At 42.6% G+C, this 22968-nt stretch overlaps 1 protein-coding gene across 2 annotated transcripts in view; it reads right to left on the bottom strand.

Annotated features, from left to right (window-relative positions):
- Positions 1-22968, bottom strand: part of LOC126266779 (zwei Ig domain protein zig-8-like) — a 171836-nt gene that overhangs the window by 36423 nt on the left and 112445 nt on the right. For both annotated transcript variants that reach the window (XM_049971318.1, XM_049971317.1), the window contains exons 2-3: positions 13452-13630; positions 5582-5792 (exon numbers count right to left, since the gene is read on the bottom strand). In XM_049971318.1, the coding sequence (XP_049827275.1) occupies positions 5582-5792; positions 13452-13630 (390 nt within the window). The remainder of the gene's footprint in view (positions 1-5581; positions 5793-13451; positions 13631-22968) is intronic.

The following is a 22968-nucleotide window of genomic DNA, read 5'->3' as shown; positions in this document are numbered from 1 at the left end:
TGTTCGCTACTAGAGCTGCATCGTCTACATATAACAACTCACGGATAACAACTGTATTTACTTTGGTCTTGGCCTTGACGCGAGCAATGTTGAAAAGATTCCCATCAGACCTGAGCAGAAGGGAAAAGAAAATCCCAAATAATGTGGGAGCTAACGCACACCCCTGTTTCACACCGCTATTAACAGGCAATGCTTCTGATGTTTTACCGTTGAAGCAGATTGTTGCTTTCTAATGGAAAGAGACAATTATCTTTAGTAGTTTAGGTGGGCATCCAGTCTTCTGCAACAGTTTGAAAAGCCCATTTCTGCTCACTAAATCAAACGCTTTAACAAGGTCAATGAAAGCAATATAAAGTGGCCTCTGCTGCTCACGACATTTCTCTTGTAGCTGTCTTAAGCAGAAGATCATATCTACGGTTGATCGGCAGGGCCTGAAGCCACACTGAGATTCTGGGTAGATTCTGGAAGCTAAGATTTGTAATCGCATTAGGATGACTCTTGCATAAAATTCCCCGGCTACACTTAGTAATGAAATGCCTCGGTAATTGTTACCGTCACTTCTGTTCCCTTTCTGTTTATATAGAGTAACTATCCTCGAATTCCGCATACTCATCGGGACATAACCTTCTTCCCAGCTGGTTGTGATAAGTGAAGATAAATGTTTGAGAAGAACAAACTTGTTATACTTAATAGCCCCTGTAGGGATCCCATCTTCACCTGGGGCCTTTCCGTTAGCAAGAGAGTCTATTTCTCTACTAAGTTCTACCATAGTGGGCACTGCATCTAGTTCTTCCATAACTGGCGTTTGTTTGACGCATCCTTGTTAACTTCATTCTCGGCCACATACAACTCGAGGTAGTGTTCAACCCAGCGTTCCATTTCTTTGCCTTCATCAGTAATGACTTCACCCGTCTTGGACTTCGGAGGAGCTGTTTTTCTGACAGTTGGTCCAACTGCTTTCTTAATACAATTGTACATTGCCTTAGCATCCCCAGAATCGGCCGCTTTCTGTATACCTGTACATAAATTTAGCCAGTAGTTATTTGCGCAGCTCCTAGATGTTTGCTGTGCCCTGTTCTTTGCTTTTCATTATCTGGAGTTCTTTAATTTTGGTTTCTTTTGCAAGCAATCAGAGCTTTCCGTGTAGTCTTAGTGACTGGTTCCATTTCTTCCAAATTTTGCTCGTAGCAGTCCTTATTTCATTTTCCTTTTATTCCATAGACCAATACTGCTGAGTTGTAGATTGCACCCGAGAGTTTTGCCCATTTCTTATCAACATTCCTTTCTGCTTGCAAGTTTCCAGGGAAAGCACTTTCAAAATGACTGGCAAAATCCTGCTTTCTTTGTGTGTCACAAACGTGATCTGTGTTGATAAGGGGATGACCTCTCGGTTTGTTGTGGTGACATTTCTTAGAATGAGCGTCAATGTGCACGCCACCAGGGCGTGGTCTGTGTTGCAATCAACACTATGATAACTTCGTGTCAGTAGCACATTCTTGAGACCAGTACGCCTGGCTATGACTAAGTCAAGTTGATGCCAGTGGTGAGAGCGCGGGTGCCTCCACATTCTGCTGATCCTTAAGCTAGAAATATGTGTTTGTGATACAGAGTCCATAAAAGCAGCAAACTTCTCAAGCAATCTCTGGCCATTTTCATTCCTTTTTTCCCATCCCATGATGTCCCAAGCAATTCGGCCATATGTAATTTTCTGATCAAACTCTAGCATTAAAATCCCCTAGAATATACAGTGTCTCGGTGCTAGGTACCTTGGCTATTCTGGCGCTGTGTAAATTATGAAAGAGATCCTTCTCTTCCATGCTGGATGATAAGGTGGGAGCTTACACATTTAAGATGTTGACAGTGCCGCTTGAGGAGCATATTTTCAAAGCAATAATTCGCTCTGTTCCACCGGATGGTGGCACAGTACAGTCCAGGAGGCTGTTTTTAACAGCAAATCCTACGCCATGAGGCCTTGGCTCGTCTTGAGACCTCCCCTACCAGAAGAATGTGTAATTATCCTCCCTGATAGAGCGGGCGTCTGGAAGCCACGTTTCCTGCAGTCCCGCGATGTCAACATTCAAACGATGGAGGTCTCTGCCAATTACGGCAGTCTTACGCATGAAATCAACCTCTTGGGCATGGTCATGTACATAACATTCCAGGTGGCAATACGAAATAGTGATTTCTTTATTATTTCATTTTTGTTGTTGGCAGGTGTACTATATCAACCCGCTTGTCGAAGATTACTTCTAAGCTCCACACACCCCGTGAAACAGACGGATAGGGTGCGGGACAGCACCTTATTGGCTGGGGACTGCCCAGCTTGAGGCGCTCGGTAGCTGTCCAATGAGATGCAACGATCTCTCCCACCGTCTGAAGTCGCCCCTGGCACTCGAGTCTTACGCCAATCAGACAGAGCTTATACCCGGTAACTGCCTCTTCCCGTGTTGTGCCGAAATCCTTGGACGTCGCTGAAGTGTCCTCTCCAGGATGCTACAAGCCTGAACGATAAATATGAAGACACGTGAGTTGCCCAATCATCACGGTCTCCCTCTCGACCTAAAAGATAATATCCAGCGGAAAGGGAAGCCAATACGTCTGGTATCACTTCGGTTGCAGGAGCTGTCGAAAGGGGACGTACTGCGCCTTCCAACCGCCTTTGAGGCCCTACTCCACATTTTCTTTCAGGGTTTTCTCCCTTAGCCTTCATCCCTCCCGAGACCAACAACAAGGCAGTGGTGTGTTAAGGTAATTAGAGAAAGAAAAGGAATAATAACTGAGGAGAGGGTAGGGAATAGGATATAGGATATAGGATATAAGACGGGTCGTTGTGAGGCACAACTTGTCTGGCTCCTCTGCTGAGACCTGCCCGGCTAGGTTGGACCTGCCAGTAGCTACGCTACCGCCGATATAACTGTCAGCTTCCTTGGAGCAAACAAACTCTCCCGCCCACACTGACAGTGCTACGATAAGGCGGTGCCTCGAACTAGATACCTACAAAAAATACCACTGACATTCTAACTAGCTCACAGTTAGTCTGCTAATGTCAATACTCATTTTTACATTTAAAAAAACTTAATTTTGCACAATAATACACTCTCTCAATATTTGACAATCTGTTAATTGGCTAACATCACGAGTCCTTATTGTAAGACATTTCCAGGGGCAGATGTGGACTCTGACCACAATCTATTAGTCATGAACTGTAGATTAAAACTGAAGAAACTGCAAAAAGGTGGGAATTTAAGGAGATGGGACCTGGATAAACTGAAAGAAGCAGAGGTTGTACAGAGTTTCAGGGAGAGCATAAGGGAACAATTGACAGTAATGGGGGAAAGAAATACAATAGAAGAAGAATGGGTAGCTTTGAGGGATGAAATAGTGAAGGCAGCAGAGGATCAAGTAGGTAAAAAGACGATGGCTAGTAGAAATCTTTGGGTAATAGAAGAAATATTGAATTTAATTGATAAAAGGAGAAAATATAAAAATGCAGTAAATGAAGCAGGAATTCAAACGTCTCAAAAATGAGATCGACAGAAAGTGCAAAATGGGTAAGCAGGGATGGCTTGAGGATAAACGAAAGGATGTAGAGGCTTATCTCACTAGGGGTAAGATAGATACTGCCTACAGGAAAATTAAAGAGACCTTTGGAGAAAAGAGAACCACTTGTATGAATATAAAGAGCTCAGATGGAAACACAGTTCTAAGCAAAGAAGGGAAAGCACAATGGTGGAAGGAGTATATAGAGGGTCTATACAAGAGCGATGTACTTGAGGACAATATTATGAAAATGGCGGAGGATGTAGATCAAGATGAAATGGGAGATGTGATACTGCGTGAAGAGTTTGACAGAGCACTGAAAGACCTGAGTCGAAACAAGGCCCCAGGAGTAGACAACATACCATTAGAACTACTGACGGGCTTGGGAGGGCCAGTCCTGACAAAACTCTACCATTTGCTGAGCAAGATGTAAGAGACAGGCGAAATACCCTCAGACTTCATGAAGAATATAATAATTCCAATCCCATAGAAAGCAGGTGTTGACAGGTGTGAAAATTACCGAACTATCAGTATAATAAGTCATGGCTGCAAAATACTAAAGCGAATTATTTACAGACGAATGGAAAAACTAGTAGAAGCCGACCTCGGTGGAGATCAGTTTCGATTCCGCAAAATGTTGGAACACGTGAGGCAATACTGACCCTACGACTTATCTTAGAAGCTAGATTAAGGAAAGGCAAACGTACGTTTCTAGCATTTGTAGACTTAGAGAAAGCTTTTGATAATGTTGACTCGAATGCTCTCTTTCAAATTCTGAAGGTGGCAGGGCTAAAATACAGGGAGCGAAAGGCTATTTACAATTTGTACAGAAACCAGATGGCAGTTACAAAAGTTGACGGGCCTGAAAGGGAAGCAGTGGTTAGGAAGGGAGTGAGATTGGGTTGTAGCCTATCCCCGATGTTATTCCATCTGTATATTGAGCAAGCACTGAAGGAAGCAAAAGAAAAATTCGAAGTAGGTATTAAAATCCATGGAAAAGATATAAAAACTTTGAGGTTCGCCGATGACAATGTAATTCTGTCAGAGACAGCAAAGGACTTGGAAGAGCAGCTGAACGGAATGGGTAGTGTCTTGAAAGCAGGGTATAAGATGAACATCAACAAAAGCAAAGCAAGGATAATGGAAAGTAGTCGAATTAAGTCGGGTGATGCTGAGGGAATTTGATGAGGAAATGAGACACTTAAAGTATTGAAGGAGTTTTGCTATTTGGGGAGCAACATAACTGATGATGGTCGAAGTAGAGAGGATGAAAAATGGAGACTGGCTATAGGAAGGAAAGCGTTTCTGAAGAAGAGAAATTTGTTAACATCGAGTACAGATTGAAGTGTCAGAAAGTCGTTTCTGAAAGTATTTGTGTGGAGTGTAGCCATGTGTGGAAGTGAAACATGGACGATAAATAGTTTAGACAAGAAGAGAATAGAAGCTTTCGAATTGTGGTGCTACAGAAGAATGCTGAAGGTTAGATGGGTAGATCACATAACTAATGAGCAGGTACTGAATAGTATTGGGGAGGAGAGAAGTTCTTGGCACAACTTGACTAGAAGAAGGGAACGGTTGGTAGGACATGTTCTGAGGCATCAAGGGATCACCAATTTAGTATTGGTGGGCACCGTAGAGGGTAAAAATCGTAGAGGGAGACCAAGCGATGAATACACCAAGCAGATTCAGAAGGATGTAGGTTGCAGGAGGTACTGGGAGATGAAGAAGCTTGCACAGGATAGAGTAGCATGGAGACGTGCATCAAACCAGTCTCAGGACTGAAGACCACAACATACGAGTCCTTGACTTCCAAATCCATTCTGTGTAAACCTACATGATTATCAATTTCCATTTCCGCAAGATTTGCTGTGAAAGCTTTAAGTGATTCGCCCTGTTTTTTTAATGCATTCAGCAATGTAGACCGATAGCGGTAGTATAATTTTGTCATACAATCAAGACACTATTTGGAAGATTTTATTTGCTTGTAATTATAATTTTTTCTAAGTGCGTGGTTTCTGTTAGGATACAGGTAGAAGCTTACCGACGACGGAGAGGTACATGGAGTGCCCGATGGGTGGCGTCGTGCTGACCTGGCACTCGTAGACGCCCGAGTCGCGGATCTGCGGGTACCGGATCTGCAGCATCCAGTCCTCCGTCTGCGGCGAGTGCATCGCCTGAAAGCGCTGGTCGCTCGTGTAGGTGAACCGGCCCACCGTCAGCAGGTGGATGTCCCGGTGCCGCACCCATGAAACCTGCCGACAACGTGCTGCTGGTCACTTGTAACTAGCCACAAACCATCTTCGAACTGCGGGGATAATACAGACCAGGCTGCAAAGGGACTCACAAACTCTTGGTCGCTCAGTTGGCGAACCACTTTACAATGAAGCACTGAGACGTCCTGTAGTGCAAGCCCTGAGTCTTTCCTTAGGCAACGGCTGTAACGCACGCACGTAGTGCCGAGTCACTCGATGCTTGTTTGGCATATTGGAGCATCGATGCCAGTCGCCAAAGGCGTGTTGCTCGGTCGCACTGTGGAAATGTCTGATCCAACGCTGTCTCAGAAAACGCTTCTGGCAGGAAAGATTTCTGTGAAATATGAACTGTTGCGGGAACTACCATCACGCTGTATACAAAGTATTAATTTTGATACAGCTGAACGAGGTGAATTCAACATGTTGTACAAACAACTTTGAGAGTTCCAGTACACATTTCCTGGTTATTTACGAATGTAAAACCGTTTGCCGGCCGGAGTGGCCGTGCGGTTCTAGGCGCTACAGACTGTAACCGCCTGACCGCTATTGCTCAGAGCCATTTGAACCATTTCTTTTTTGTAAAACCTTTTGACATCCTTCTCACCACTATTACAGAAAAACTACCAACAAAACACTAACGCAGAGCTAGTATATCACCAGACTATATCTCCACGAATTGGAGACGGAGCTGACGATATTGCCACAAGCTCCTCCCGCTCTTCCGAGGTGCTACAGTTCTGCATTGGCCTCAGATCACAGATCTCCTGGTATTTTAGAAAATCAAAGGCAGTCAACAACTTGCGATACGCTACGCTGGTTCAAGAGGTTCAGTCTGCGGATTTGTCAATTGTTCCTCAGGTAATTAACACGCCTGAACTCAGAGGGGGAAAAAATGCTTTCCGTTATGTCTACAAGCAAATGTGCCCAGTAGTCGATACTAGAACGGAAAAAATTGAAATTCTGGAGCAAGACATGGTCCGAATCTAAAATGACACTCTACTGTTCTTTCACCCTTTTACGAATGAAATTCCATCTTTGCAAAGTCTTCTTGTGCCAAGGAAATTTGAAAATTTAACTGTTGCCGAACTTCGGTCGGTTCAAGTTGGCATTTCTCTGTTGAAAACTGCCGATATTAACGCTTCTTCGTGGTAGAGAAGAGACAAAATAAATTATGTAATTGTTTGTCGAGTGACGTAATCTTCAAAGCCATTGCCGGCCGGGGTGGCCGAGCGGTTCTAGGCGCTACAGTCGCAGGTTCGAATCCTGCCTCTGGCATAGATGTGTGTAATGTCCTTAGATTAGTTAGATTTAAGTAGTTCTAAGTTCTAGGGGACTGATGACCTTAGAAGTTAAGTCCCATAGTGCTCAGAGCCATTTGAACCATTTTTTCAAAGCCATTAGATAAAACGCAATGAAGAACCAACACGGCTGTTCGTCTAGCAACGCGCCAAGCGACTAGCGACGCATTTTATGTACGTGGTCCGCCTGCTTATGTGGATGGTAACGTACTCGCCTCCCACGCAAGCGGCCCCGGGTTCGGTCTCTGGCCGGGTTGGAAATTTTCTCTGCTCGGGGCTGTGTGTTGTCATCATCGTATCATCCTCATCACCGGCGCACAAGTCACCCAATGTGGCGTCGACTGAAATAAGATTTGCATTTGGCGACCGAACTTCTCCGGAAGGCGCCTCCAGGCCAACGATGCTATACGCTCATTGCCATTTCAACTACGCGACCAGCTCGCCTCGGTCCAAGGTCGTATACCGCACATTCTGTGAGGCCAGGCCTGAAGACAGCCTGCGCTCAGTGCGGTTCACACCTGGTTGTTTAGCAAGGTGAATCGACTAACAAGTGGCGAGGTACCCAAGCGCCAAGCGAGACGCGTCCGGTGTGACCGTAGCGTTGTGGACTTAAATGAAACTGTATTGTATTTTTGTTTCCTTTACATTACACCCATATCCAGTATCAGGAGCATCTACTTACAAATTTATAACTTCGAAACTCACAACACGTTACGTGGCAGAGGGAACCTTGTACTACTGCTAATCGTTTCCTTTCCTATTCCAGTAGCAAATGGAGCGAGGGAAAGAGAAATCTATGCATGTTCCCGCTACGAGCATTACGTTCTCTTCTGTTGCTTTCGCGGTCGTTGACGCGAAATGTATATTTGTGGCAGTGGGCCGGCTGGAGTGGTCGTGCGATTCTAGGCGCTACAGTCCGGACCCGAGCGACCGCTACGGTCGCAGGTTCGAATCTACCTCGGGCATGGATGCGTGTGATGTTCTTCGGTTAGTTAGGTTTAATTAGTTGTAAGTTCTAGGTGACTGATGACCTCATAAGTTAAGCCGTATAGTGCTCAGAGCCATTACCATTTTTTGTGGCAGTGGGAGCGTTCTGCAGCTTGCTGTATAACCGGCAATCTGCAAGTTACAGAGTGTGTCGGTAATTCTCGTGTGCAGATCAGACCTACGGTAACAGATCTAGGAACTTCTCGAAATTACTTCCATGTCCTCCTCTCATCCGACCTGGGACTTATCCCAAACGCTCAAGTAGTGTTCAAGAATGGGTCATATGAATTTTCTGTATGTGGTATCCTTCACAGCAAGGGAAGGCGAATCATCGACTTCGGTTTAGGACGATTCGCCTTCACTGCTCAGTGTATCAGTTAGATCGATTATGTGTATAGTGCAGCTGAGCTGTGAATAACGGTGCCAAATTACAGTCTTAAGTTGGGTTATGATAATACAAAGAAAGAATTAGAGTTCGCCAACTGTCTCTTGTTCACGTTCGTTCAGTCTGCGAAGTACATAATTTTGCTCTGAGCCCCACGTGCATTACTCACGAGCAATGCCCAGTGCACAAAACAATGGAGCAACTGTTACACCCGTCACACTAAACGGAGAGGCTCCCCAGTTTGTGGTAGGGCTTCATTAAATCTGACTTTTCATCTACCGGTGCCAGCACCAGGACTGATCTCATAAACCCACTGTTTGTAGTCAATAAAGTTCAATAGTATTTATACAGGGTGTTACAATAAGGTATGGCCAAACTTTTAGGAAACATTCCTCACACACAAAGAAACAAAATATGTTATGTGGACATGTGCCCGGAAACGCTTACTTTCCATGTTAGAGCTCATTTTATTACTTCCCTTCAAATCATATTAATCATGGAATGGAAACACACAGCAACAGAACGTACAAGCGTGACTTCAAACACTTTGTTACAGGAAATGTTCAAAATGTCGTCTGTTAGCGAGGATACATGCATCCACCCTCCGTCGCATGGAATCCCTGATGCGCTGATGCAGCCCTGGAGAATGGCGTATGGTATTACAGACGTCCACAATACGAGTCTCTACATTTGGTACCGGGGTTCCTAGTACTGTAGAACAATGAGTCGCACGTCAACACAAGCACCGAAGTCAACATTACCTTCTTTCAATTGGGGCCAACTGGTGGTGAATCGAGGAAGTACAGTACATACTGACGAAACTGAAATGAGCCCTAAAATGTACATTTAGCGTTTCCGGACACATGTCCACATAACATCTTTTCTTTATTTTTGTGTGAGGAATGTTTCCTGCAAGTTTGGCCGCACCTTTTTGTAACACCCTATATAAAGTGCGCGTTGGGGTTACTGATTAAAACTCCGACACATTTACACGAGATGTTTCCATTAATAAACAGGTTTATTTTTATCTTTGACTCGAAATTGTACTGTATCAATAAAATCAGATTTAGACACGAAGGGCTTAACTTCTGCGATAGCAATCTTAAACGCACAGTTAGTGGTCCGAATACATCACTAAAGGAAGGTCTATATTATGAAACTATTTATATGACCGAAACACAAGCCCCTACTGTCTCACTTATTATTAAATCACTAGCTGACTATGTCCAACAACACGAAATAAAATCCAAGTGTGCGAGTGCAACACGAAATTAGTTCAACTTCTTCTCACCACGAAAATATCAAAGTTCACCCGACGAATCTCGCAAAATTTGTTAAAAGTTCAGTTCACTCTCTGAGTATATGCACAGAAACAGTCAAGTTGATGAATGCGGGACAACACGAAAAATGTACCTCTATAATATCCTAAGTCTTGAAATAAACTCGGCAAATTTCTACAAATCCAAAGTAGTGGTGGTATGTCTCGCCAAAAATTTCCAAGTCTGCGAAAGCTGGTAGACAGGAAAAATACTCTTACTCCAGACCATGAAGCTTGGAGAAAAGCTACAAGTTCGAAACTCAATAAAAAAATTTCGACATACTCGCACTGCGACTCCCGAGCCTCAATCCAACACAGGTATAGCCTCAACTAGACCTGAGATCACACTCTCCTGATCCAAGATGGCTGTCGCCTATTAAAACCCTTTGTGTCCTACTAAGTGAGCTAAGTAACAGAATGTAGTTTACATACAAGAATCACAATGTTCAACATATTATAAATGAATTTAAAGTAAATTCCGTTAGATTTTCATTTATGAACATGATTTCCATCTTCAATAGCTGACTTACAATTCAGATTTCAGGTGGACGCTCATGCTTTTTTCAATTTCACTGTATTAAATGAATATAAATAAATATATTGCAATCTTCTAATGTTTCTTACTTATCTCTAAGCTAGGGTACTGCTGCTGTTTTTATTTAATTAATTTTTATTTATTCAGAAAATAAAGTTCTTGGGTGCAAAAATATGTTACTGCCCATAATTCAAAAATTTGGCATCATAATCATAATTCTTCTACGATAACGTAATAGGTTTCGACGAGGTACTTCTACTGATAAATTTGTTGCAGTCGCATAACGCATTACTGAGGTATAATTTTCGGTATTTCGTACAATGCAATAATTATTCATACTTGAACAATTTGAGAGTATTTATGACAATAGTGGCTCGTCTTGACAGTCACCATCGTCATAATTTTCCCTTTACAATGAGCACACTAGCTCCTCTGTACCTTCACTGGTTCTATCTTTGTTAATCTTTGTCGTGTTATTCTACGTGGCATCAGGCGTGCACTGGGCCCTCCAGTACTGAGTTGTAACGGCCGGAATTTCCTCATGCTGACAACGTGGTCGCTCTGACATTGGTCTACCAAGCAGTCGGCAGTTCACTATAGGTTACTCTGTCAGTCACAGACGGTACATAGCGTGCTGTGGCACGACAGCCCGTCTCCAAATGGCCTTTACGCTCACAGAAGTAAAGAAGAGTGGTCCCATCACAATTTCATGGGGCACTCCAGACGGTTTTTCTTTATTTTATTTTCATGCTGGATTCAAAAGCTGTAATTGTACCACTGTGACTTAAGATTTACCAGTTTACCCAAATATATAATCCGCAATAACCCAAAACTACGCTCTCATGGGTGAGCACATTTTTCGCCGACTCTTCGAATAGTTGTCCAAAGCACTTAAGCGTCAGTATTGCCACTAGTGATGATTTAGAGACTAATTGTATGAACTAGGTGTCCTATGTAAATGTTGTACGACATTTCAATGTAAATTGTACTATTACACCGAGATGACAGAAGTGATGAGATAGCGATATGAAGGTATACAGATGGCGGTAGTATTACGTACACGAGGTATCAAAGGGCAATGCATAGGTGGAGTTGTTGTTTGTACTCACATGATTCATGTGATAAGACTTTTGACGTGATTATGGCCACACGGCCTAAATTAACAGACCGAGCGAGGTGGCGCAGTGGTTAGCACACTGGACTCGCATTCAGAAGGACGACGGTTCAATCCTGCGTCCGGCCATCCTGATTTAGGTTTTCCTTGATTTCCCTAAATCGCTCCAGGCAAATGCCGGGATGGTTTCTTTGAAAGGGCACGTCCGACTTCCTTCCCCGTCCTTCCCTAATCCGATGAGACCGATGACCTCGTTGTTTTGTCTCTTCTCCCAAGCAACCCAACACAACCCTAAATTAACAAACGTCGAACACAGAATGGTTGTTGGAATTAGATGCATGGATATTCCATTACGGAAGTCTTAATGGAATTGAGTATTCCGAGATCCATAGTGTGAAGAGCGTGCTGATAACACCAACTGTCAGGCATTACATCTCATGACGGTCAACGTAGTGGAAGACGGCCTTTACTTAACGACAGAGTGCAGGGGTGGTTGCGCAGAGTTGTCAGTGCTAGTAGACAAGCAACTCTTCGTGAAATAACTGTAGAAATTAATGTGGAAGTACGACGGACGAATCCGTTGGGTCAGTGCGAGAAATTTGGCGTTAATGGCCTATGGCAGCAGATTCGAGTGCCTTGTTAACAGCACGAAATTGCCTGCAGCGCCTCTCCTGGGCTCGTGACCACACCGGTTGGGCTAGACGATTGGAAAACCGTAACTTGGTTAGATGAATATCGATTCCTATTGGTACGAGCTGATGGTAGAATTCGAGTGTGGTACAGACCCCACGAACTCCTGGACTCGTGTTGTCAATAAGGCACTGAGCAAGCTGGTGGTGACTGTGGGCTGTGTTTACAGAGTCTGAACCCATCAGTGGGTGGAAATGTTTATGTCTGACGTTTTGGAGGCGATTTTCCGCCAATAATATACTTCGAAACTTCCTAGCAGACTCGAACTCGGGATCTTTGCCTTTCGCAGGAAAGTGCTCTGCCATCTGAGCTACCCAAGCACGACTCACGCCCCGTCCTCACACCTTTACTTCTGCCAGTACCTCGTCTCCTACCTTCCAAACTTTACACAAGTTCTCCTGCGAACCTTGCAGAACTAGCGCTCCTGAAAGAAAGGATATTGCGGAGACATGGCCTAGCCACAGCCTGCGGGATGTTTCCAGAATGAGATTCTCACTCTGCAGCGGAGTGTGCGATGATATGAAACTTCGTGGTAGATTAAAACTGTGTGCCGGACCCACAATCGAAGTCGGGACCTTTGCCTTTCGCGAACAAGTGCTCCACTAACTGAGCTACCCAAGCACGACTCACGCCCCGTCCTCATAGCTTTACTTCTGACAGTACCTCGTCTCCTACTTTTCAAACTTTACAGAAGTTCTCCTGCGAACCTTGCAGAACTAGCACTCCTGAAAGTAAGGATATTGCTGAGACATGGCTTAGCCAAAGCTTGGGGAATGTTTCTGAATGAGTTCTTCACAAGGCAAAGGTCCCGAGTTCGAGTGCACACTCCGCTGCACATTGAAAATCTCATTCTGGAATAATACACTTCATTTTTACCCAAACAGCGATGGGATGTTTATGGATGACAATGTGCCGTGTCACTGGGCTAGAATTGTATGAGGTTTGTTTGAAGAACATTCTGGACAAATCGAGCGAATGATTTGGCCATCAACATCGTCCGACTTGAATCTCATCGAACATTTATGGGACGTATTCGAGAAGTCAGTTCGTGCAAAAAATCTTGCAGCTTGAACATTTTCGCAGTTGTAGTAGTTTGTACAGTCAGAATTACTAAATATTTCTGGAGAGGCTGCCAATGACCTGTGATATTAATGACACGTCGAACTGCGGCACTACGCAGCGTGAAAGTGGGTTCGATAAGATGTTACGAGGTATCCCATGACTTACGTCTCCACTATGGACAATGTAGCGTGTTGGTTCATGTACTGTTAACATTACCAAGAACTGACAACAGCCTGCATTCCGTCAATCGGTGATTGGCTTGAGGCTCACCGTGCGGTCGCCGAGGTTGCGCACTCGGCAGTTGAGCAGTGCCGTCCTTCCGACGAGAGCGGTGACGTTCCGGGACGCCGAGACGTCGAAGTAGGGACCGCCGAGTCCCGAGCCGCCCACCGACACGGCGTAGTCCTCGTCCGGCTCCTCTGTGGCGCCCTCATCCGTCCTCAGCGGGCCTGCACAGGCAACACGCTGCTCAGCTTCTACTGGCACCTGCAACGACTCGTAATATTATTGTCAAGAGTAAATTTTGGTATTACCTTCCGATACTCGAAAAAATATGGTCGGTAGTACCAGACAGTAAAGATTGATCACATGCAAACAGCAGTTACAAGAGGGTACATAACGTTCAATTCATACTTACAATTTTGGTTTACGAATTCAAAAGGCTAGTGGTTTATTTAGTGAGGTGAGGAGACACATACCTAGACTGTAGTTCCCCCAAACCCTGGCATACTGAATCTTTGCCAAAAGAGATGTTGAATGTGACCAATGTTCAGTTACTGCTCGATGGTAAACTGTTAACAGATGGCCGTGTGTACAAATATAATCGCAGAAGAAGCTGAGTCTTGGCCATCGTCACCAGAGAACCCGGGCCGGCCGCGGTGGTCTCGCGGTTCTTGGCGCGCAGTCCGGAACCGTGCGACTGCTACGGTCGCAGGTTCGAATCCTGCGTCGGGCATGGATGTGTGTGATGTCCTTAGGTTAGTTAGGTTTAATTAGTTCAAAGTTCTAGGGAACTGATGACCACAGCAGTTGAGTCCCATAGTGCTCGGAGCCATTTGAACCAGAGAACCCGGAAGGATGTCTCAGGTGGTAGCACACAGGTGTTGTCATCGTAACGTCCTCTTCTTCTTCTGTCTCCGGTAGATTGTGATCTGTTGAATATGGCTCGAACTCGGGTTTCTCGCCACGTAAAGGGCGGCTCTGTTGTGGCCTGATGGGAGCCACTGTGTCGTCGATAATGTGCGCTATCACAAGTTCCAATAACCAAAAGTTGAATGGAGAGTTCAAAACTCACCTGTACTGTATTATTTTAATTTCTATATTCGGTTCGAAAACATTCTAGAAGTGTCACTAAATGTCGAGACTCATTGTACTGGAATGTTCTGTAGCTGTTTATATACTGTATGTGTTCTGGCCGGAGTCAGATCGCTCCGCGCTCTTGTATGTGCAAGTACTGAATACACCTTCGTTAAGTGAAGTTAGTGTTCGTCATTCACCTAATCACACTTTCCTCTACGTGACAATATCATAGTGTATTAAGTGTGCTCCACATTTATCACCCTCATCCTCACACTCTCACTACCACTGTCACTCCTCACCTCTATCTCTCTTCCTCGTCCTCCCTCCCTCCCTCCTTCCCTTCCTCCTTACCTGTCCCCGACCTCCCTTGCTGCTGCTAGCGATGATGAGTTTCAGTTATAACAACCATCATCAGAACAAGGTTCGGAACTACAACAAACTAAAAATAGAAACGCTACCCTGACCCATTTTTTATATTATTGTAGTTCAGACTCTTGCCCTGATTATAGTTATTGTAATCGAAATCTTTCACCAGTAGTAGTTGTTACTCACTTCTTTAGTCAGAAGACAGGTTTAATGAAGGTATCCACCCTACTCCAATCTTTACAAGTCCCTTCATCTTTGGATACGCCACCTACAACCATTTTAATCTCCTTATTGTATTCCAGCATTGATCTCTACAATTTTTACATCCTACGCTTCCTTTCGTTAGAATGCTGGCGATTCCTTGATGCCTCAGGAAGTACTCATCAACAGATCCCTTCTTTTAGTCATCTCCTCCCATTACGTTTTTTACTCATTTCGATTCAGTACCTTTTCAACAGTTATTCGATCCCATTTCCTCTTCTGCATTCTCCTGCAGCTTCAAGTTTCAAAAGATTATATTCCAGTACATACAGATTAAATTTCTCAATTTTAGCCGATAATTTTTATTCTTACATCAACAAAAAGTCACTCAAGGTGGCAAATTTTTTTCAAAATTTCTACAAATCGAAGATAATTAGAGCAAGGACATCAATCACAGGCAAAAATAGTGAGAGAAAGTTATTTTATATTGCTCACACTCCGTCCAAACAGCGGAATAGAAAACAAATTAATAACAAGTTTTTTTTGGGTGGGGGGGGGGGGGGGGAGGGTCAACAGTCTTCTGATTCGTTTGATGCGGCCCGCCACGAATTCTTCTCCTGTGTCAACCTCTTCATCTCAGAGTAGCAGCCGCTTCAGTCTGGAACCGCGTGACCGCTACGGTCACAGGTTCGAATCCTGCCTCGGGCATGGATGTGTGTGATGTCCTTGGGTTGGTTAGGTTTAAGTAGTTCTAAGTTCTAGGGGACTGATGACCACAGATATTAAATCCCATAGTGCTCAGAGCCATTTGAACCATCAGAGTAGCACTTGCAAACTACGTCCTCAACTATTTACTGAATGTATTCCAAACTCTGTCATCCTCTACAATACCCTCTACAGCTCCCTCTAGTATCATGGATGTCATTCCCCAATGTCTTAATAGATGTCCTGTCATCCTGTTCCTTCTCCTTATCAGTGTTTTCCGCATTTTCCTTTCCTCTCCAATTCTACCGGGAAACTTCTCATTCCTTATCTTAACAGTCTACCTAATTTTAGACATTCATCTGTAGCATCACTTCTCAAATGCTTCGATTCTGTTCTGTTTCGGTTTTGCCACAGTTTCACTAACATTGTCGAAGGCTTTTTCCAGATCGACAAATCCTATGAACGTGTCTTGATAATTATTTGGTCTTGCTACCGTTATTAACCCCAACGTCAGAATTGCCTCTTTCCTGCCGTTACCTTTTCTAAATGCAAACTGATCGTCATCTAGCACATCCTTAATTTTCTTTCCCATTCTTTGTAAATTTTTCTTGTCAGAAAATTGGATGAATGAGCAGTTAAGCTGATTGTGCGATAATTCTCACGCATGTCAGCTCTTGCAAGCTTCGAAATTGTGCGGATTATATTTTCCCTAAAGTCAGGTGGTATCTCGTCAGAATCATACAGTCTACACGCCAACGTGAATATTCGTTTTCTTGCCACTTCCCCACAATTATTTTAGAAGTTCTGAGGGAATATTATCTATCCCTCCTGCCTTATTTGATCTTACGTCCTCCGAAGCTCTTTTAAATTCTGATGCTAATGCTGGATCCCCTACTTCTTCTAAATCCACTCCTGTTTCTTCTTCTATCATTATCATACAAATCGTCCCTCTTATAGAGGTTTTTAATGTATTCTTCATTTGTCAGTGGAATTCCCTTTGAGGTCTTAATGTTACCACCCTTGCTTTTAATGCCACCGAAGGTTGTTTTGACTTTCCTGTATGCTGAGTCAGTCCTTCCGACAATCATTTCTTTTTCGTTTCTTCACGTTTTTCATGACGCCATTTCGTCTTAGCTTCCTCGCATTTCCTATTTATTTCATTCCTTAGTGACCTTTATTTCTGTGTTCCATAGTTTCCCAGAACATTTTTGTACTTCCTCCTTTCCTTAATCAAACGAAGTATTTCTTCTGTTAATCACGGTTTCTTCGCAGTTACCTTCTTTTTACCCATGTTTTTTCTTTCCAAATTCTGTGATGGCCCTATCTAGAGATGTCCATTCCTCTTCAATTGTACCCTCTACCGAATTCTTCCTTATTGCTGTATCTATAGCCTTAGAGAACGTCGAGCGTATCTCGTCATTCTTTAGTACTTCTGTATCCCACTTCTTTGAGCCTGGATTCTTCTTGACGAATATATTAAACTTTAGTCTACTCATTATCACAATTAAATTGTAATCTGAGTCTATATTTGCTTCTGGGTACACCTTAAAATCCAGTATCTGATTTCGGAATTTATGTCTGACCATGATGTAATCTAACTGCAATCTTCCCATATCACCCGTTCGTTTCCAAGTAATCTCCTCCTATTTGATTTTTGAACAGAGTATTCGCTATTACTTGCTGCAACCTTTTACAGAGATCAACTAACCTTTCTCCCCTCCCATTACTTGTCCCAAGTCTGTACTCTCCTGTAACCTTTTCTTCTATTCCTTCCCCCATAACTGCATGACTATTAGATTTTCGTCTCCCTTTACGCACTATATTAACCTTTCAATGTCCTCATATACTTTCTCTATCTCTTCGTCTTCAGCTCGCGGCGTCGGCATATATACCTGAACTATACTTGTCGATGTTGGTGTGCTGTCGATTCTGATAAGAACAGCCTGATCACTGAACTGTTCACAGTAACACACTCTGCCCTACCTTCCTAGTCATAACGTATCCTACTCCCGTTGTACCACTTTCTGATGCTTTGATATTACGCTATACTCATTCGACTATAATTCCTTGTCTTCTTTCCATTTCACTTCACTGCATTTCCTATTTATTTCATTCCTCCTCAGTGAGTTGTATTTCTGTGTTCCTTCGTTTCCCAGAACATTGAGCCTTTGCATTTCCCTTTTCTGATTTTTTAGTTTCCCTACCACGTTCAAAGTTCTGGCGTTCCACTCCCCGATTCGCACCCGTGGTGTAGGGGTAGCGTATTTTTATTAATAATCAGCACAGGCGGCCGAAGACTTTCGGTATAAGAAGTCACCCTCGTTCTGCCAATGGCCTTGTCAAAGAAGGCAATGGAGCGGATAGAGGTTCAGGGCACTCTTTTTTCCTACGGTTGGGAAACTGCGCCTAAAGGCGGACGAATCAGCAGTGATCAGCGGCACGAGGAAGCAGAAAGTAATGGAAACCTCTGCATTAAAGACATGTAACGTGTATCTACAGGACATGTGGCTTGCTATTGAAAAGTATCATGATGAACTATCCGATGGCAAAAGATTCTTTAATAGTCGCCCATTCGGATTTCAACAAGATATATCGCTTAAAATATTTCTTTATTTAAGACAATCTTTTAGGGAAATTTTACTGTAATCTGCAGGTCTTAAAAATCTTTTTGATATAAAACGTGTTAATTTTGTGTTGAAACCTCACGCCATGTTGTCTGGAAGATGAAAATCAGCACATAATAAAGGGTATGTCATCAATAAAATTTTTAAAAACATAAAGCACCTTGTGAAAAAGGCCATGTCCATATATGTATCGCTTAAAGACGCTTGTTACATCACAAAAACCCAGTACATAAGCTGGAGAGATATTAAAAAAGAAGAGTCCACTTTAAACGGCGCATAAAGTACAACAGTTTTTTTCGTAAGGTGCGTTATATTTTTAAATATTTTAGTTGCGACAGACCTTTTATATTGTGATGATTGTTATCCATATGGCTACGTGGAGTGAGGTTTCAACGTAGAATGAACACGTTTTACAACAAAAATATTTCTAAGACCGGAAGACGACAGGAAAGTCAGTCGAAACCGGTAGTGTTAAGTAAAGAAATATCTCATGCGATTTAGACATTTGAATGTTTTTAGCAAGTAAAATATATCTCCTCTTCAGTACGAGAAAATTCAAACGGAATAGACGGTACAAAGCATCACATGTGCAGCAGTTCTGTCCGCAACTTACACTGTACAGATAGCTTCCACACACTTGGCTCCTGTATTGAGTGACCTTCTCACAACACAGCACATTTGGGTTTTCATTTTAAAGACGAATAACGTCTTGGATGTGAGATCCAACGTCTGTTTCCAAAACAGAAGTAGCTCCTTTAGAAATGTCGTGAAAGTGCCTCATAGTATTATCAATAACCTCACTAAACTGTACGTGACAGGTGTGAAGTTACGTTTGCGCTCAACAGTGAATGAGACATCATTAGAGGACAGTAACTATGCTTGCTTCATCTTATTTCGGTCCGTTACACTGATTCAAAACTCTCCCGTACACTGTTTTGGTATAGGATGGTAATAGAATGAGGTTACTCCTAAGACCGTCTCTGACGTCGTGCCGAAGCTCGTCCTGGCATGGCCTCAACAAATCGTTGGAAATCCCCTGAAGAAATACTGATCCATGTTGCCGCTACAGCCGTCCAGAACCGCGGAACTGTTGCCTGTGCAGAACTTTGTGCACGAATTGACCTCCGGATTATGTCCCATAAATGTGTGATGGGATTTGTGTCGGTCGATCTTGGTGGCCAAGTGGTTCGCTCGAATCGTTATGAATGTTCTTCAAACTAACGGCGGACAATTGTCGTCCGGTGAAGTGGCGCACTGTCATTCGTAAAAATTCCACAGTTGTTTTGGAACATGAAGTCCACCAATATCTGCAAATGGTCTCCAAGTAGTCTAACATAACCACTTTCAGTCAATGATCAGTCCATTCTGAGTAGCATAGCCCAAGCCGTCATGCAACCACCGCCATCTTGCACAGTGCCTTGCTGACGGATAGGGTACATGGCTTCGTGGGGACTGCTCGAACACAAGCACCAGCTCTTACCAATTGAAACTGGGACTCATCTGAGCAGGCTGCGGTTTTCCATTCGTCTCTCGGTCGGTAAATGTAGGTCGTCGGCCATTGTGTTGTACGTAGCGAAGGGTAATCTCTGAACTTTGTTATTCCCGACACCCTCTTGACACTGTGGCTCACGGAGTATTAAATTCCCTGAATTTCGAATTGGAATGTTTCATGCCCTAGCCCTAGCTACATTTTGAGTGCAAAATCTGTTAATTTCTGTCGTGCTGCCATAATCACAATGCAATCCTTTTCACATGAATAATGTGAGCACAAAGGACTGCTCTGCCGTTGTACTGGGGTTTTATACCTTGTGTACGCGATACCAAAGCCATCTGCATATTTGCGTACCAGTATTGCATAACCTGTCATCTTAGTGTACGTAATGCAATAGTAAAACGGAGGAACAGAAGGTTGACGCTGTTTATTTCCTCGTGAGGCTTATAGGCAGTCATTTGGTGCGCGAAATGGAGTGCTAACATTTATAGCCATAAATTTTATAGAGAAGACATAAGCAAAATTAGAATTCAGGGATGAAGGAGCTCGGCACTAAACACGAAAGAATGGGATAATCTTCTACGGAAAGGCAAGGCTCGTAAAGACTGTCGTGTCATCATCTCACCGTTATCCCACACATTAAATTGCAAACCATAGACCTCACTATAACAGTGTGTTTATGTACGCTAATAGAGAAAAAGGTGCAGACCCAAGATGTTTTGGTTCTGGTGTTCCATCGTAAAAAGTGATCTTAGAAGTATCACGAGTCCATTTATTACAAAAACCTGTTACAAATATAATAATGTAATTTATATCAAAAAAACTTAACCGGAAATACCTTTAATGCCTGTGGACTGGTAACATGACGTAGAAGTACAAACTGATGCAACAAGTTAGCACCATATGAACACAGAGCACATTGTCAGGTCTATATTAAATGCAATACAGTAGTGGCTTTGTGCCGTCTATTTGTATAGTAACATGCCTGTAGTATTTTGCATAACGAGATATCATCATAAGCCTTTGACACTGATGTTTAATATTTTGTGTGTAAGCAGTTACACAGAGAGGAATAGGAATGTTAATGAGATTCAGTATTGTTGACATTAACATGTGTGTTGCGCAAATTACAGTAAGACACAAAGAGCGGTAATTCTAATTTCCGCTCGGAAAAGCAGCTTTACTGAGCAGGTTTTGTGTGAAATCCTCTTGTTGCGAGAGTTATTGCAATTAAAAAAAATTATTTATTTAAAAATGAGTATACAAATTTGTGACAGTGGGATTAGAAAACAGAAACGGGATTTTACGAATAAAGTAACTTTGCTCACAAGACAATGCATTAAACTTTTATATGGCTTTGGAGTTCTTGGGGGACATTTATTTTATTTTTTGTTTTATTTATCGAAACGCTGACGCCAAACCTCTTAGCCAGTGCAATGACTTTCGACGCAGACTTTGATGAGAATCTCACACGTTTCGGATTGAAATGGTGGCTCAATTGGACAGGGCTCCTATTAAAGAGAAGATGATGAAACACTTATCGATATTGCTCATAATTGTCTTATCTAATTTCTTTGTCTGTCTTTGTTTAATGTGACTTCTGTATCATCAAACTCTTTGATTCAACATCCATGTAAATGTTTTATTCATTATTCATGTAAATTTATGTTAATGTTATTGATCCACGGATGTCTTTTTCGAAAACTGTTCTGTTAAAGAATGAAAATGTCAAAACATTACTTGTATCACTGGTTCATACATAGGGAAAGTAGGTCTGTAATTACTTGGAAGAAAGTCCCTCCGCAAGGAAACTGTCTTGGCTGGAGTAGAAAAGGTGCATTTGGCGGTCAAAGTGCAAGCCTCCTTTGTAGCAAGAATTAGTCGGTGGCTAACAGGCAAAGTGTTCTCACCATGTGAGCTGAACGGGCAAGAACAACAGTAAGATCATATAATATAGCCTCGGAAGTGGAAGCAGTTTATCTTATTATTCATGGCATATATTGGTTAGCTTTGTACCAAGAAAATTCAACTCTTAGAAGAGAACTTTCAGAGCTCGTCATACAGCAAGAGCCGCGGTTTCTTTTGTCGTCTTTTTGAATAGAAACAGGATATCGACACTGCCACCACATTTATCTCAAATTATCAGTTGAGTACTGGATAAATACATGGACGAATTATGTGTTTTTTTTTCAATAGTAAGTTTGTGTTCCCTAAATGTTGTGTTGAGCACAGGTACTTTATCCTTAGTCACTTACATAGACAGGGTCTTTCCTAATATCCTATTTTATTGAGTTGAAAAGCTATTTCAGTAAATTTTCACCGCAGCTAATAAGCCTGGTGGAGTAGTAAATTCCATAATTATTTTGTGAGCCGAAGTTCTGAAGGACTCTGCGTATTTTTCATGAAAGGCTAGTTAAAGTTTCACCATGGTATAATGGCCAAGAAAACGTGTACAGTATTCAGAACAGAGAGTCTTCTTATTGCAGTCCCATTTTAGTATTACATTTCCGTGCAAAAACTAAATGATTCTTATTAGTTATTGGATAGTAGACTTGAAGAGCCCAGCAAAAGGACTGATTACTTTGCAGGTTTGGAAGTAACAGTGTTTCTCATATTGTGCTTTGTTCAGCCTTGGGAAGGGTCCACTGATAGATTAGTTTCTGGATCCCCATGTTAACTGTTGAGTCAGATTTCAATTTCATACTACAATTACAGCATTAATGAAGTACATTTGCCAGTTTTTTGAACTAGAATAAGCAAATAGCTAAAACTATTCAAACTATGCTATATATCACAGTGTGAACTAAATACCACGAGGAAACGCATGGTACTTAAGAATACAAGTGATAATCAGTACAAATAATGTAATTATTTGCAAATTATTGCTACGACAGTATTTTCCATTCAACTGATAAAAGAACCTCATGTTGAATTTAGTGGTGCTCAACCTTCAGCAAAACTTTAACTTCTAATGGTCATCACTTTGCTTCTTTATTGTACAGATAGCAAGTGTTACTGGGAGCCAGTTGTTGCAAAAATGTTTAATATTCCTGTGTCCTTCATGCCAAACTACGGTTACATTGCTTGCTAAAGTGTAGTA

The sequence above is a fragment of the Schistocerca gregaria genome, chromosome 4, assembly GCF_023897955.1.
Source record: "Schistocerca gregaria isolate iqSchGreg1 chromosome 4, iqSchGreg1.2, whole genome shotgun sequence".
Lineage (NCBI taxonomy): Eukaryota > Metazoa > Arthropoda > Insecta > Orthoptera > Acrididae > Schistocerca > Schistocerca gregaria.
Note: the sequence above shows the minus strand (reverse complement) of the source record. Positions and strands in the feature narration are given on the sequence as shown.